Below are 16477 nucleotides of genomic sequence, written 5' to 3'. Positions count from 1 at the left end.
TGACTTAGTGTTGCCAAAACAGACGTAAGGTCCCCCCCCACACACACACACTAGAGGCTCTTTACTACACTACACCTTCTAATGCCCAAACCTTCTAATGCCCGAATGTGAAGGGGAATTGCAATCACAGTACTTAAGCTTCCGTTTAGCGGGCTTACACAGTCTTGTGACCCACAGTCAATCCCGGCTCAAACCCAGTCTCTCACACAAATTCCTATAAATATGTCTGATAATGATAGCCTAGTGGTTAGAGCGTTGGACCTTTTCGGTTACTGGATCGAATCCCTGAGCTGAGAAGGTAGAAATCTGTCATTCTGCCCGAGCAAGGCAGTTAACCCACTGTTTCCCGGGCACCGAAGACGTGGATGTCGATTAAGGCAGTCCCCCGCACCTCTCTGATTTAGAGGGGTTGGGTTAAATGTGGAAGACACATTTCAGTAGAAGGCATTCAGTTTTACAACTGACTAGGTATCCCCCTTTCCCTAATGTTAACTGGAACATGAAAGAAAGCATCTAAGATACCGTACATATTCATTACAACAACACCGAACCAATCTCCATAGTGGAAACAATATCTAATGCAAACATACATGACTTCAGTTCAGCCCAGTAAGCTACAAGTATGAAGCAGCAGGCCAGGACGTCTGTGTTGAGTAAAGTCTGACTGATTTAGCAGCAGGCCAGGTCATCTGTGTTGAGTAAAGTCTGATTTAGCAGCAGGCCAGCACGTCTGTGTTGAGTAAAGTCTGATTTAGCAGCAGGCCAGGTCATCTGTGTTGAGTAAAGTCTGATTTAGCAGCAGGCCAGGTCATCTGTGTTGAGTAAAGTCTGATTTAGCAGCAGGCCAGGTCATCTGTGTTGAGTAAAGTCTGATTTAGCAGCAGGCCAGGTCATCTGTGTTGAGTAATGTCTGATTTAGCAGCAGGCCAGGTCGTCTGTGTTGAGTAAAGTCTGATTTAGCAGCAGGCCAGGTCATCTGTGTTGAGTAAAGTCTGATTTAGCAGCAGGCCAGGTCATCTGTGTTGAGTAAAGTCTGATTTAGCAGCAGGCCAGGTCATCTGTGTTGAGTAAAGTCTGATCTAGCAGCAGGCCAGGTCATCTGTGTTGAGTAAAGTCTGATTTAGCAGCAGGCCAGGTCATCTGTGTTGAGTAAAGTCTGATTTAGCAGCAGGCCAGGTCATCTGTGTTGAGTAAAGTCTGATTTAGCAGCAGGCCAGCACGTCTGTGTTGAGTAAAGTCTGATTTAGCATCAGACCATTCCATCTCTAAATGGGACATCAAAACGTCAAGCCAGGAGTGTAAAAGCTCCAGATTTGTGTGTGTGTGTGTGTGTCAGACGGAGCTGTAAGTTACAGCTGCAGTAGGCCTTAACGGCTTGTGTCATAATGGCAGATAAAGCCGTTTCTATACACTGCCAGTTGCAGCTCTCGCTGTGTCTGTCTGAGAGGAGAAAATGGCAGAAGAAGTGGGTGTGAAAAAATATTTTGCGGTCTGTTGTAGTGATTGTCTATGGCTTGTCGGTGTGTGTGTGTGATGAACAGCTGGCAGGGGGAGTACGTGCGTAGGGAGAGGTGATGGATGATCTAACAGGTGTTCTCTATAGCCCTCAGAGACACCTCGCTTATGAGCTGGAAAACACAGCCAGACAAACACAACACAAACACTGCACCCAAGACACAAACACACTATACTCTAACACAGCCAGACACAAAACACAGCACCCTAACCCAACACAACGCATCCTAACCCAACCCAACATTGCATCCTAGCCCAACACACACATAGCCAACGCACCGAAACCCAAGACCCAGTTAGTCACACTGCACCACAACCCTACCCATAAACACACTGGAAAACAACCCACACTAACCAAACACACAAAGCACCACAATCAAGAGAGACTCATTCAAAACAACCGTCAACAACCATAATTCACGTTACAGTTTTAATATATTCAGTTCTTTTCACCAAAAGTGATACAGACCTCATTGAATGATGAACACATTTTTGGTTACCTGGTCTGGGGAGACACAGAGTCTCCGGTCTGGGGAGACACAGAGTCTCAGGTCTAGGGAGAAACAAGAGTCCTGTTGAAATGAACATTGATGCTCATTGCTGACAATAGACTGTCACAGTGTAAAAAAATATGATGAGGTGTGTGTATGAGTGTGTACCGTATGAGAGGATGTTTAAGCATGAGAGAAACCATATCAATCTCTTTGCCTGCATGTAAGTGTGTATTTGCGTGACAGAGAATGAAAGAGAGGAAGAAGAATTGAGGTTGGGAGACAGAAATAAATGTTGTGTATGTGTGTTTTTGCATGCATGTGTATGAGACCTCTCCATGGCAGCTGTGCATTTCTCCCTGTGTTGGAGGACTAGGGCTAGGGGGCGCTGTAGACTCTAGGCCAGGGCCAGTTTAAGGTCTCGGAGCAGCATGGAGCCCATGACACTTTTCTCTGTGTTGATGGTGATCAGGGCTGTAGACGACTCCCTCAGCTCCACCACCACCAGCACCACAGCTCCACTACTGGCCGTCTTACCAGCAAACCTACAGGGAACAGGATATACAAGACTGGGTTACAGCACCAACAGGATACTGGGTTAAAGGACTGACTGGATACAAGATACAGGGTTACAGGTCTGACTGGATACAAGATACAGGGTTACAGGACTGACTGGATACAAGATACAGGGTTACAGGACTGACTGGATACAAGATACAGAGTTACAGGACTGACTGGATACAAGATACAGGGTTACAGGACTGACTGGATACAAGATACAGGGTTACAGGTCTGACTGGATACAAGATACAGATTTACAGGTCTGACTGGATACAAGATACAGGGTTACAGGACTGACTGGATACAAGATACAGGGTTACAGGACTGACTGGATACAAGATACAGGGTTACAGGTCTGACTGGATACAAGATACAGGGTTACAGGTCTGACTGGATACAAGATACAGGGTTACAGGTCTGACTGGATACAAGATACAGGGTTACAGGTCTGACTGGATACAAGATACAGGGTTACAGGTCTGACTGGATACAAGATACAGGGTTACAGGACTGACTGGATATACAGCGGCAAGAAAAATGATGTGAACCCTTTGGAAATACCTGGATTTCTGCATAAATTGGTCATAAAATTTGATCTGATCTTCATCTAGGTCACAACAATACACAAACATAGTTTGCTTAAACTAATAACACACAAACAATTATAGGTTTTCATGTCTTTATTGAACACAGTGTAAATATTCACAGTACTTGGTGGAAAAAGTATGTGAACCCTTGGATTTAATAACTGGTTGACCCTCCTTTGGCAGCAATAACCTCAACCAAACGTTTTCTGTAGTTGTGGATCAACCTGCACAACAGTCAGGAGGAATTTTTGACCATTCCTCTCTACAAAACTGTTTCAGCAATATTCTTTGGATGTCTGGGGTGAACTGCTCTTGAGGTCATGCCACAGCATCTAAAATCGGGTTGAGGTCAGGACTCTGACTGGGCCACTCCAGAAGGCGTATTTTCTTCTGTTGAAGCCATTCTGTTGTTGATTTACTTCAGCCTAACATTCTCCTGCAAAATGTCTTGATAAACTTGGGAATTCATTTTTCCGTCGATGATAACAAGCTGTCCAGGCCGAGGCAGCAAAGCAGCCCCAAACCACGATGCTCCCTCCACCATACTTTACAGTTGGGATGAGGTTTTGATGTTGGTGTGTTGTGCATTTTTTCTCCACACAGTGTTGTGTGTTCCTTCCAAACAACTCAGCTGTAGTTTCATCTGTCCACAGAATATTTTGGCAGTAGCGCTGAAGAACATCCAGATGCACTTTTGCAAACTTCAGACATGCAGCAATGTTTTTTTTTGGACAGCAGTGGCTTCTTCCGTGGTGTCCTCCCATGAACACCCATCTTGTTACATTTTTTAACGTATTGTAGACTCGTCAACAGAGATGTTAGCATGTTCCAGAGATTTCCATCTTTAGCTGATACTATAGAAATCTTCTTAACCTCACTGAGCATTCTGCGCTGTGCTCTTGCATTCATCTTTGCAGGATGGCCACTCCTAAGGAGAGTAGCAACAGAGCTGAACGTTCTCCATTTATAGACATTTTGTCTTACCGTGGACTGATGAAGATCAAGGCTTTTAGAGATATTTTTGTAACCCTTTCCATCTTTATGAAAGTCAACAACTCCTCTTAATCTTAGGTCTTCTGAAATCCGTTTTGTTCAAGGGATGGTTCAGATCTGGCAATGCTTTTTGTGAATAGCAAACTCAAATTTTATGAGTGTTTTTTATAGGGCAAGGGAGCCCCAACCAACATCTCCAATCTCGTCTCATTGATTGGACTCCAGGTTGGCTGACTCCAATTAGCTTTTGGAGAAGTCATTAGCCTAGGGGTTCACATACTTTTTCCAACCTACACTGTGAATGTGTAAATGATGTATTCAATATAGACAAGAAAAACACAATCATTTGTGTTTTATTAGTTTAAGCACACTATGTTTGTCTATTGTTGTGACTTAGATGAAGATCGGATCAAATTCGATGAGTTGTGAACAACTGTAGCATTTTGGCGTTATAATAAGGTTGGTAGCAACATGGAAATCGTTGTGGAAATCTGTTGCTGCTCAAGTCCACTACAAAATCCACAATGCAATGCTCTTTCTATGGGCTGGCTAGCTACACACAATAATAGCAAAGACAATATCAGCATGTAACAGAGCTAAACTCAGCAAAAAAAGAAAGGTCCTCTCACTGTCAACTGCATTTATTTTCAGCAAACTTTTAACATACGTAAATATTTGTATGAACATAACAATGTTCAACAACTGAGACATAAACTGATCAAGTTCCACAGACATGTGACTAACAGAAATTGAATAAATGTGTCCCTGAACAAAGGGGGGGGTCAAAATCAAAAGTAACAGTCAGCATCTGGTGTGGCCACCAGCTGCATTAACCTCTTGAAACTAGGGGGCACTATTTTCATTTTTGGAAAAATAACGTTCCCAAAGTACACAGGCTATTTTTCAGGACCAGATAATAGAATATGCATATAATTGACAGCTTAGGATAGAAAACACTCTAAAGTTTCCAAAACTGTAAAAATATTGTCTGTGAGTATAACAGAACTGATATTGCAGGCGAAAGCCTGAGAAAAATCCAATCAGGAAGTGACTCTTATTTAGAAACCTCTGCGTTCCTATGCGTCCCTATTGAGCAGTGAAAGGGATATCAACCAGATTCCTTTTTCTTTGGCTTCCCTAATGTGTCTAGTGTAACAAGACAGTTTCAGAATTTTATTTTGAAAAAATGAGCGTGAGTGACAACATTGCGTCAGTGGTCAGCTGGTGGCTCTCAGAGTGATATGTGCGTAATAGACAAATGAGGCCATTGTTTCTCTCGCTCCTACTAAGAAGCCAACTGACCCGGTTGATATATTATCAATTTGAAAAACACCCTGAGGATTGTTTATAAAAAACATTTAACATGTTTCAGTCAATATTATGGATGTAATTTGGAATATTTTTCGGCGTTGTCATGACTGCAATTTCTGGTCAATTTCTCAGCCAAACGTGAAGAACAAATGGAGCTATTTCGGCTACAAATATAATCTCTATGTAAAAAAGGAACATTTGCGGTCTAACTGGGAGTCCCGTGTGTGAAAACATCCAAAACTCATCAAAGGTAAACGATTTCATTTGATTCCTTTTCTGATTCGTGACCAAGCTGCCTGCTGCTAGCTAGGCATAATGCTATGCTAGGCTATCGATACATTTACACAAATGCTTGTCTTGCTTTGGCTGTAAAGCATAATTTCAAAATCTGAGATGACAGGGTGATTAACAAAAGGCTAAGCTGTGTTTCAATATATTTCACTTGTGATTTCATGAATATTTTCTAGTAATATTTTTTGTCCGTTGCGTTATGCTAATTAGTGTCAGTTGATGACAATTCTCCTGGATCCGGGAGCGGTAGTTCCAAGAGGTACTGCAGTGCATCTCCTCCTCATGGACTGCACCAGATTTGCCAGTTCTTGCTGTGAGATGTTACCCCACTCTTCCACCAAGGCACCAGAAAGTTCCCAGACATTTCTGGGAGGAATGACCCTAACCCTCACCCTCCGATCCAACAGGTCCCAGATGTGCTCAATGGGATTGAGATCTGGGCTCTTCACTGGCCATGGCAGAACACTGACATTCCTGTCTTGCAGGAAATCAAGCACAGCACGAGCAGTATGGCTGGTGGCATTGTCATGCAGGAGGGTAATGTCAGTATGAGCCTGCAGGAAGGGTACCACATGAGGGAGGAGGATGTCTTCCCTGTAACGCACAGCGTTGAGATTGCCTACAATGACAACAAGCTCAGTCCGATGATGCTGTGACACACCGCCCAAAACCATGACGGACCCTCCACCTCCAAATCGATCCCGCTCCAGAGTACAGGCCTCGGTGTAATGCTCATTCCTTTGACGATAAACACGAATCCGTCCATCACCCCTGGTGAAACAAAACCACGACTCGTCAGTGAAGAGCACCTTTTGCCAGTCTTGTCTGGTCCAACGATGGTGGGTTTGTGCCCATAGGTGACATTGTTGCCGGTGATGTCTGGTGAGGACCTGCCTTACAACAGGCCTACAAGCCCTCAGTCCAGACTCTTTCAGCCTATTGCGGATAGTCTGAGCACTGATGGAGGGATTGTGAATTCCTGGTGTAACTCGGGCAGTTGTTGTTACCATCCTGTACCTGTCCCACAGATGTGATGTTCAGATGAACTGATCCTGTGCAGGTGTTGTTACACATGGTCTGCCACTGCGAGGACGATCAGCTGTCCGTCCTGTCTCCCTGTAGCGCTGTCTTAGGCATCTCACAGTACCGACATTGCAATTGCCCTGGCCACATCTACAGTCCTCATGCCTCCTTGCAGCATGCCTAAGGCATGTTCACGCAGATGAGCAGGGACCCTGGGCATCTTTCTTTTTGTGTTTTTCAGTCAGTAGAACGGCCTCTTTAGTGTCCAATGTTTTCATAACTGTGACCTTAATTGCCTAGTCTGTAAGCTGTTAGTCTCTTAATGACCGCTCCACTGGTTCATGTTCATTAATTGTTTATGGTTCATTGAACAAGCATGAGAAACAGTGTTTAAACCCTTTACAAGGGATTATTATAAATTATCTTTGAAAGACATTGTCCTGAAAAGGGGACTTTTTGTTGTTGTTGAGGAGTTTAGTTAGCTGTAAAATTGCCTAAACAAACTGTACTATCAATTTAGGAGTCTACAATCTCACCATGTTGGGACAGCAGGTAGCCTAGTGGTTAGAGCATTGGGCCAGTAACTGAAAGGTTGCTAGATTGAATCCCCGAGCTGACAAGGTAAAAATCGGTCGTTCTGCCCCTGAACAAGGCAGTTTCCCATGCTACGTCAATGGACCGCGCGGTGCATTCTGGGCAATTCTGGGACAAGGAGTGAATGTTCGTCTATTGGGTGCTAGCTAAAAAACCCAACATTAGCATGAATTTAATCAACAAGAAGTACAACATTATAAATATTTTCCGAAATGTGTGATAATTAACATGCTGTCTGTAGTATCGTATAGCTTTGGAATTGTGACAATGTACTTTAGAGGAAAATAGACACATTTCTCGACATATACACTCACTTTGAGAAGGGATTGCGTGGCGATTAGCTTAGCAATCACGTGACACAGCATGACAACGTGAATGCGATTGGTCGAAAGTCTGCTGGGTGGGGTGTTATATGTTCCTTATTTCATTGGATTCCCATCTCCTTTCTATAATATCTCTGGCAACTGCACCATGCAATGCACCCTGGACTAAAGTGGCAGACAAACAGGAAAAATGTGCTAGACCATCTGTTAAGTTAGACATTTCTCGAGGTAGGAATATCGCAAAATTATGATCAATGGCTCATTCGTGAGAAGACATCCTTCCAAGTTATGACATCAGCCAGTATTGAAATCTGACATGTATGACACGTTTTGCGATCTAAATCTCGTATTCCTATTAACTTCTAGTGTAGTGAGAGCGACTTTATCACGGTGCTACGTCATATTGGCCGGATTTCTGCCTGCGCGAACGGCAATAATTCAGATACACATGAAAACTGAAATTACCCAGGGAATCGATAGAACATCACTCAGAGATGCACAAAAACAATAACATTCGAAATGGCTGAAACTTTCCTTTAACACACACCAAGCAGGCCCTCATAAATCCTCCATTAATACAATTCCCAAACACTACAAATCATGTAATTACCCAGCATTAGTGAGGGGGTGTCGGAGAGAGGGAGAGACAGAGAGATAGCCAGTCTATTATCCAGCTGACTAAAAAGCCATTAAGGAGGAGACACACTCCTTTTGTCAATCAAACATTCACCCCCTTTCCCCAGAGAGAGCAATAGAGTGTGTGTGGGGGGACCCTCCCTCCCCCAGGAGAATTCTCAGCAGCCCGGTTTCCTAGGATACCAGCCCCACAGACAGGGGGACTAAAATGGGGCACACATGGTGCCCATTGAGGGTGCTAACAAGAGCCAGGCAGCGGGCCTGACCCGGGGTGACCCAAACCCTCTTTAGGGTGACAGGCCTGTGCTGGGCCCCCTTCTCCCTCTTCCCTGTCCCCTCTGGTGCCCCACGTGGCTGACAGGCTGACACCACCCAGCCATCTGCCTCCGTTTAGCACTACATCCCTGGGACAAAGGCCCCCCGTGGACCCCTGGTTAGGCCTGACAAATACCCCACAAAGACCCGCTCTTAGAACTGACAAGCAGCCCTCCCTCAGGCCTGACAATAACTCAGTGAAGAGGAGAGGAGCCCCCCACAGCAGATAGAGAAGGATCAGAGCATGTTAGGAACAGGCCTGCAGACAGGACCAGGGGCCACTGGGCTGGCTATGTCTCTGTCTCTGGGTACAGCTAAACACCACCACCACCACCAACTAACACCCTATGGGATAGGGAGGAGGACACACATATGTGCGCACACACACACACACACACACACACACACACACACACACACACACACACACACACACACACACACACACACACACACACACACACACACACACACACACACACACACACACACACACACACACACACACGTGTGTGTCTGGTTGTGCCTCTGGGGAGCAGCTAAATTACCATCAACAGAGGAGAGGGAGTTTATCAGGCAGCTCTCAGTCCTCTCAGACTTAATTAAAATATTAGCCACTTCAACAGGACACACTCCACTGAAAACACCACTAATCCCTCTCTCTTTCATTCTACCCCTCCACTCTTTCATTCTACCCCTCCACTCTTTCATTCTACCCCTCCACTCTTTCATTCTACCCCTCCACTCTTTCCTTTTCTCTTCTCGTTTAGCAATTGTGTAGGCCTAAATGTCATTTTTCAAATATACCAATCTAATGACGCCAATCTAAAAGCTCTGGCTACTAAAACAGAGCTTTAGATATGTTTTAAAAAACTGTACAAACAATCATTTTAAAAGCCCTACCCAGCCACTGTGTCCTGTGCTATAACCTCTTTCCACGTAAGCTGCCTGATGTGTGTGGTCACTGTGGCTTAATGATTTTAGGGATGGGGGGTATCTCTCGCTCTCTCTTCAGGCCAGAAAACAGTATGTTTGATTTGTCAGTGGTTGGTGTGCTTTAAGTGTCTCTCTGTGTGTGTTACTTCCGTGTACAGGTCTGTCTGGTTGGTGCATGGTGAAACCTTTTATCCTATACTTCTGAGCTGTAGGCATCTGGGCAGGATTCTCCCTGGTTCTGATTTCACACCGAGGACTAGAGACGACACACTGAGGTGACACCACCCCCCCCCACACACACACACATAATGAAAAAAACGAAACGTAACGGTGCACAGTGAAGTCCCGAGGAGCATCCATTTACAAACCAGACGTGAGCCCAACTACACACACACACAGTAGGGGTGATAGTGGTCCTAACCAGGTCATTGGTATGCCCATGCTCTCCCCAGGCAGGCATGAGAGGGGCTAAACACTGGATTAATTGCAGCGTATGAAAAGAAAAGCAAACGATAACCCCCGGACTTAGAGAGGAGGGATTGGCATCGATCGGCAGACTGCTGCTAAGCATCACTCTCCAATTATGTGCGATTCTCCTCAGTGGAAAGAGCCTCTCCCCGATGCCATCTGCCTCCAGTACACCTCCAACACCCCACCATGCAAACACTAAGTGGGCTTCACCTTTACATTCAACCTCAGGCTGGTTCAGGAAGAACAAGGATCAGTCTGCCACCCACCACAACCCACTGGCTGTACGAGAGACGTTACTGGATTGGATTTATGTAGAGCTTTTCCAGCACTTAACATTATATGAATACTCAACCAAAAATTCCAGAAAAACATTCAAGCAAACATTTGAAGTAAACGTATGACTGGTCCGACATATAGCGGCTGCCTGGTAGACAACACTAACAGGCCCTGGCTGGTTAAAGCCATTAATGCAGCAGCATGCACCCAGCAACCCCACACTGAGCTGAGCTTAACTGGCCTTCACTGGCCATGTGGTCAGATGAGTGTCCAAGACCAAGTGTCCTTCAGCAGGGTGGTCAGATCAGACCAGCTACAGCCAGATGGGTACTGTTATTAACCCCTATTAGAGAGCAGTACATTTCCCAGAACACCGCCATACGGACACTGAGTGACCACACTGCAGCCCATATGGACACTGATGACCACTAGAGAGAGGGAGATAGAGGTGTGTGTGTGTTGACCACTACACAACAGGGGGAGATGAAGGGATAAAGAACACTTCACAAGGACAGTATACAGATGTGTTAACTAATGCTGAGTTGTGGATTGGGAAGAGAGAAGACTCACACTCAAACACAGACATTGTTAGCAGTGTTATTGGATATGTTCATAACCATTGCTACTACTGTTATTATTTGGTGGCACATTCAACAATAAAGCTCACAAACCCTCTAAAAACAGAATAATAAAAAATAAATAAAAGCGCTTTGGGCTGCAATTTGTTTGTATTATAGGTGATAATCAAATAATGATTTTTACGAGTAATAAAATTATGGGATAAAATATTGAACATCCTCATTCATTTAAGACTAATAGGACAAAAAGCATATTTGCATTTAACTCCATTTCAGTCATCACCAAATGGAAATACAATTGGATATATAAATATGTTATATTGAAGCAAAGTAAACATACAGCTTAAAATTCCCAAGGTGCACTTTTAAAAATGAAGGTCTCTAACCAACCAATGCATACAAATACGATCACATTTGCTTTCAAACGGAGTGAAAAATAGAGCAGATTTATTCTATTCCCCCTGTTTAGACACAAACAAGAACAGCTTTTTCTACATTTGCTTTTCTGCTTGATTTATTGCCAGCCTCCTTTCCATCAATCTATTGGGCTGTGTTGAGGTGGTTAGGTTTTCCTCCATTAGTAAGGGCAGCTTGTAGAGTAGCAGTGCTGCACCCTGCTGGTGATGAACAGGACTGCATGGCTGAGAGGGAGAAGAGGTGCACTATACACCCATGTACACACGCGCACAAACCAAAGATAAGGAAGAATGCTAGCTGCATATCGGGTTAAATTATTCTAATAGCCACAATATCAAATGTAATATAGTATTGTGGCTAATACCACCACACAATATAAACGTGATACCATGTAAGATCATCACTTCAAGGCTGAACCCTGACCTCCAGGAAGAGCGCCTCATTTGTGTGCTGGTGCCCAGGCAGGAGAAGCCTGTCCCTAGGGAGGAGGAGAGGGGGTCCTAGTGGAGTTCACCTCCATCACAGTAACATTAATGCAGTGTGACCTCCACAATGAGCTCTCAGTGTGTGTCTCCCCTCACATCGATCCTTCCTGTGTGCATTTGTGTCAACACTGGTCTGTGTGTATGTGTGTGTGTGTGAGAGAGAAAGAGTGTGCACTAGTAGTTGTGCAGCATCAATATAACCCCACCTATGAGATACCTCTTCGGTAATTTCAGATCTGAAGAAAACCGTGGACGGCTCCACCTAACGTAACTTCCAGTACACCTATCTGACTCCTTTAGATGTGCAGAAGGGGAGGCTGCTAGCCCAGGGGTTGTCTTTGGACCAGGTCCATGTCATCATTGCGAGACCAGAGGAGAGCGTGTCGTCATTAAAGGACAGTGAGGAGAGTGTAGCTTCCTCCCCAGCCGTCAGCCAGCCAGGCAGCAGAGAGAGATTGATAGCCCAGAGTCATTTGTCCTATTGGTTATTCTAAATGAAGTATGGGCTTATTGGAGGCAGGCCTCTCCCACCGGCTAACATTGATTTCCACTCACTCTCCTCCACTCCTCCTAGCTCCCTGTAACCTTGTGCTATTGTCTCATTCCTCCTCTTTCTTTTTCCTTCTCTCCATCTCTCCCCCTTCGTTTTTCTATCCCCTTCTGTTTATCCCCCGTCCTCCCTCTTTCCCCCTAAGATCCCTTATTTTCAGACAGTTGGATAGACAGGGAGGGAGGTAGAGACAAAGTAAAAGAAGGACAAAGTGGGAGACAGATGGAAAGATAGGAGAGACAGAAAGAGGGACAAAGAGGAAGTGAAAGAGAGACAGGTGAGGAAACGGAGAGAGAGAGCAGGAGAGAGATAGATGGAGGGGTAATTATCCGTCAGGTGTGTGTGTGTGCGTGACGGAGAAGGAAGCTCATTAGCACACCCTGTGTACACCAATTACACAGCAAGACTTCACACACACCGTTCTCTAGGCATTCCCCTGGCAGAACCATCTCAGGCAGGGACACACACAGATAGTCAAACACATACGTGCAAAGCAGAGCCGAAAACACACACACACGCGTTTGTTTTACTATCGTTGTGGGGACCAAACAATTCATTCCCATTCAAAATGCCAATCGCTAACCTTAAATAGCCATACAAAAAACAAAAACACACACACCTGTGGACGTTGTCTTGACTGGATGGAACCACTCCCAGGTTGGCCACGGTTGCCACTGGTCTGCTGATTGGTTGGCTGGTCATGTTCTCTGCTGCCATGGTGATGGTTGCCGAGCTCTCGTTCATGCCCAGAAGTTTACCTGATTGGGTGAGGAACAGTTTAGTGAAATGATGCACTCACATCACATCTAGAGGTTGCTTTGCAGGTGCGCTGGAGAATACTATTCATTGACTGCACTCAATACCCAGTGACACACAGCCAGCACACTATCCTCATTCTGACAGATGACAGGAAATGAAAATAGTGCTTGAGAGCTTGACTGTGCGGAAGATGAAGAAAGAAAGTGCACCTAACATGCCAGAAATGGTTTTTAATGAGGACTGGAGTGAATGGCATAGGGAGGGATGGAGGCAGGTTAGAGTGAGTGGGGTGTGTGTGTGTGCGGGGGGGGGACACACACTACTCCATTCAGGTCAAAATAACAAATCTGTTTAAAGGCCACCTAAAGAGAAGGAAAGTTGTTCAGTTGAAAGAATCTTCTTTAAAAGAGAGGGGTGGGTTAAATCTAGCCTTTGTCTCCTCTTCTCCCTGATTGCTGTGAGGAGTAGAGATCAGAATACAAATCTAGTGAATGAAGATTCATTAATGAATTAACCAGACGAGGAAGGCATTAGTAGACACTTAGAGAAGAGTGGTGGCCTACATACCACATTCTCTCAACAGCTCTCCTCGGTGTGTGTATGTGAGAGTGTGTGTTTACAAGATATTTCAGCCACTCTTGGAGGACCATTGAAGTTGAATGGAAAATGTATCTTTATTATGACGCATTTCTGCATTAAAGCCTCCATAAAAAGCAGGTCTGTATTATTGGCATCACTTATGAAGCCATTAACAACAAACTGCCTTTGTTGCTGCTTTGACTGGTCTGACTACAGCACATGGCTCAGTAGCACTTTTTTTAACAGTGACTTATCCTAAACACCATGAAATACAGAGTGATTGGTCATGTTGATGATAATGTAGATAATGTTTAGGCTGACTGTGTAAGATAATGATTATGATATTTTTTTGTAGTTAACGCTGTATGAAATCTCACCTTGCTCCTTGCAGAAGTCCAGTTCGGTCATGGTGATGATAATGTAGATAATGTTTAGTCTGACTGTGTAAGATAATGATTATGATATTTTTTTGTAGTTAACGCTGTATGAAATCTCACCTTGCTCCTTGCAGAAGTCCAGTTCGGTCATGGTGATGATAATGTAGATAATGTTTAGTCTGACTGTGTAAGATAATGATTATGATATTTTTTGTAGTTAACGCTGTATGAAATCTCACCTTGCTCCTTGCAGAAGTCCAGTTCGGTCATGGTGATGGGCAGGAGGAGTTCCCCTATGGCAGGCTGGATGGACACACTGAAATGGTCCTCCTTCGTACTGATGGACAAACAGGACAACAGTGAGTGTTGAAGGGGCACAACTATGTTACTGTGTTATGTTTGTGTCTGTGTGTTTTATAGTACTGTAGTGTTTTGCGATATACCTAATAACAAAATCAAGCTACTGGTAATGCTAAAAAAATTGAAATTAGGGATGTGTGTATGTGAAATTTTCTCTGTTCTGATTGCCATACAAAACAAACTGGGTGATTGGCATTTTGGCACGGATTGATTTACTCTGTACCCCCAAAAATTCTGATCAGCCTATTGATCAGCGAACGGTGCAGAGCAGAAAGGTGGTGGCATAGACTGCTGTTCTTTTCTGCTCTGGGAAGTCAGAGCAGAGTTCATTAATGAGGGGAATAATTGTTATCTCTGAAACAGGATCAATGGCGGGTGATGCCTCACCTGGGAGTCAGGTCAGAAAGGAGAGGAGGAAGAAGAGGGGTAGAGAAGAGATAACAGACCGGAAAGGGGGAGTTTTCTTCTACAGCTAGAGGAAAAGCAAGTTAGGGATAGGAGGAGGAGGAAGAAGAAGAGGAGGGAGAAGAGGAAGAGAGCCATAGCTGTTTCAGCCTCACTGTGTATAAAGACAGGGTATCTTACCACAGCTGGAAGTTGGCTGCTTGTGTTGAGTCGTTGAAGTCGATGCCGATGAAAACAGTCACTGAGGCCTCTGGCTCCAGACACTCTGAGAACAGAGAAGAGGAGGATGAGAGGAGTGAGTGAAAAGGGCAGAGGGGGAGGGAGAGGGCAGAAGAAGAAAGGGAAGAGAGGAGAGGAAGAAAGGAGTGAGTGACCAGAACAGATAGCGAGGGAGTGGTCAAAGGAAGAAGACAGGAGAGGAAGAGAGTGACAAGGGAGGGGGCAGAATGAGAGAGAGGAGGGCATTAGAGTGGAACAGACAGACAGGCATGCAGAAAGACACTACTTGTGTTTTCTACTTCACAAAGCCAGGCCACTGCGTGTGAGAAATCCATCTTTCAATCTCATCCTCCGCAACAATGAGACCGAAAAAGAATAGCCTATTTCCAAAACAATAGGTTTGTCAAAGAGAACATCAGGGTCTGAAGAGAGAGTGAAGGAGAGGAAAAGAGAGAGACAGAGGGAGGGAGGAGATGGCTATGTATAAAGTAGGACAAGAGATAGGGATGAGAGAGAGATGAGGAATGAAGAGGGAGAGAAGGAGAAAGACATGGAGCAGAGAGATCTGTGAGGTAGAGAAAGTTAGAAGGATGAGGGAGAAAGAGGAGACAGATGGACAGAGTCATCCTCTATGCTCTCCTGAGCAGCCCTGTGTTTCTCTGTGAAGTGGAGGTGTTTTAGCGTGGAACTCTGTTTCACCCAGAGGAGAGGACCCTGGACACCAGAGGACAGACACTGAAAACAGAGACATCAAACACTCCTCTTCTCAACACTCCTCTTCTCAACACTCCTGCCTTAAAGGTGCTTTATGTCATCCCTCTTTCTCTCTTCCATCTCTAACTTCTTCCCTCGCTCATCTCTCTCTTTCTCTCTTCCTTTTCCATCTCTGACTTCTTCCCTCGCTCATCTCTCTCTTTCTCGCTTCCTTTTCCATCTCTAACTTCTTCCCTCGCTCATCTCACTCTCTCTCTTCCTTTTCCATCTCTAACTTCTTCCCTCGCTCATCTCACTCTTTTCTCCTCCTCATCCCCCTCTACATTTTAGTTTTGAGAGGAAGATGGACTTTACTACAGTAGATAAATACATGTAGATGCAGGTGTGGAAGCGCCAGATATGTTGAAACACATTGTGAGCCATGCTACTGTAGGAACAGTGCTCCGTATCATTTATTTTTAAGACATTGTGATAGAGTAAGGTATTTCTTCCGCATTCACTTTCTTCTGCTCAATTTGAAAACCGACTCCACACACACACACACACGCTCCAAACTCAATCGATCCCAATTACCCAGTGTTTGGCAGCCTGAGTTCCTTCAATGCCCAATCAATCCACAGCCAATTGAAGATTTTAACGTGCTTGAGCGCACACCACTTTTCTATTTTCATCTCTTCTTTTGCTTTTCTTTGATGTCTGCAGGGAGAGTTG

At 44.7% G+C, this 16477-nt stretch overlaps 1 protein-coding gene across 4 annotated transcripts in view; it reads right to left on the bottom strand.

The window, feature by feature from the left end:
• Positions 1-1931: 1931 nt before the first annotated feature.
• The window catches only part of LOC118371639 (AP-3 complex subunit beta-1), a 100487-nt gene continuing 85941 nt past the window's right edge, over positions 1932-16477 (bottom strand). For all 4 annotated transcript variants that reach the window (XM_035757183.2, XM_035757184.2, XM_035757185.2 and 1 more), the window contains exons 24-27: positions 15014-15098; positions 14308-14405; positions 12973-13111; positions 1932-2551 (exon numbers count right to left, since the gene is read on the bottom strand). In XM_035757183.2, the coding sequence (XP_035613076.1) occupies positions 2404-2551; positions 12973-13111; positions 14308-14405; positions 15014-15098 (470 nt within the window). In that variant the 3' untranslated portion in view covers positions 1932-2403. The remainder of the gene's footprint in view (positions 2552-12972; positions 13112-14307; positions 14406-15013; positions 15099-16477) is intronic.

Source organism: Oncorhynchus keta, chromosome 9 (assembly GCF_023373465.1).
Source record: "Oncorhynchus keta strain PuntledgeMale-10-30-2019 chromosome 9, Oket_V2, whole genome shotgun sequence".
Classification (NCBI taxonomy): Eukaryota; Metazoa; Chordata; class Actinopteri; order Salmoniformes; family Salmonidae; genus Oncorhynchus; species Oncorhynchus keta.
The sequence above is the reverse complement of the archived record's forward strand: the minus strand, read 5'-3'. Positions and strand labels throughout refer to the sequence as shown.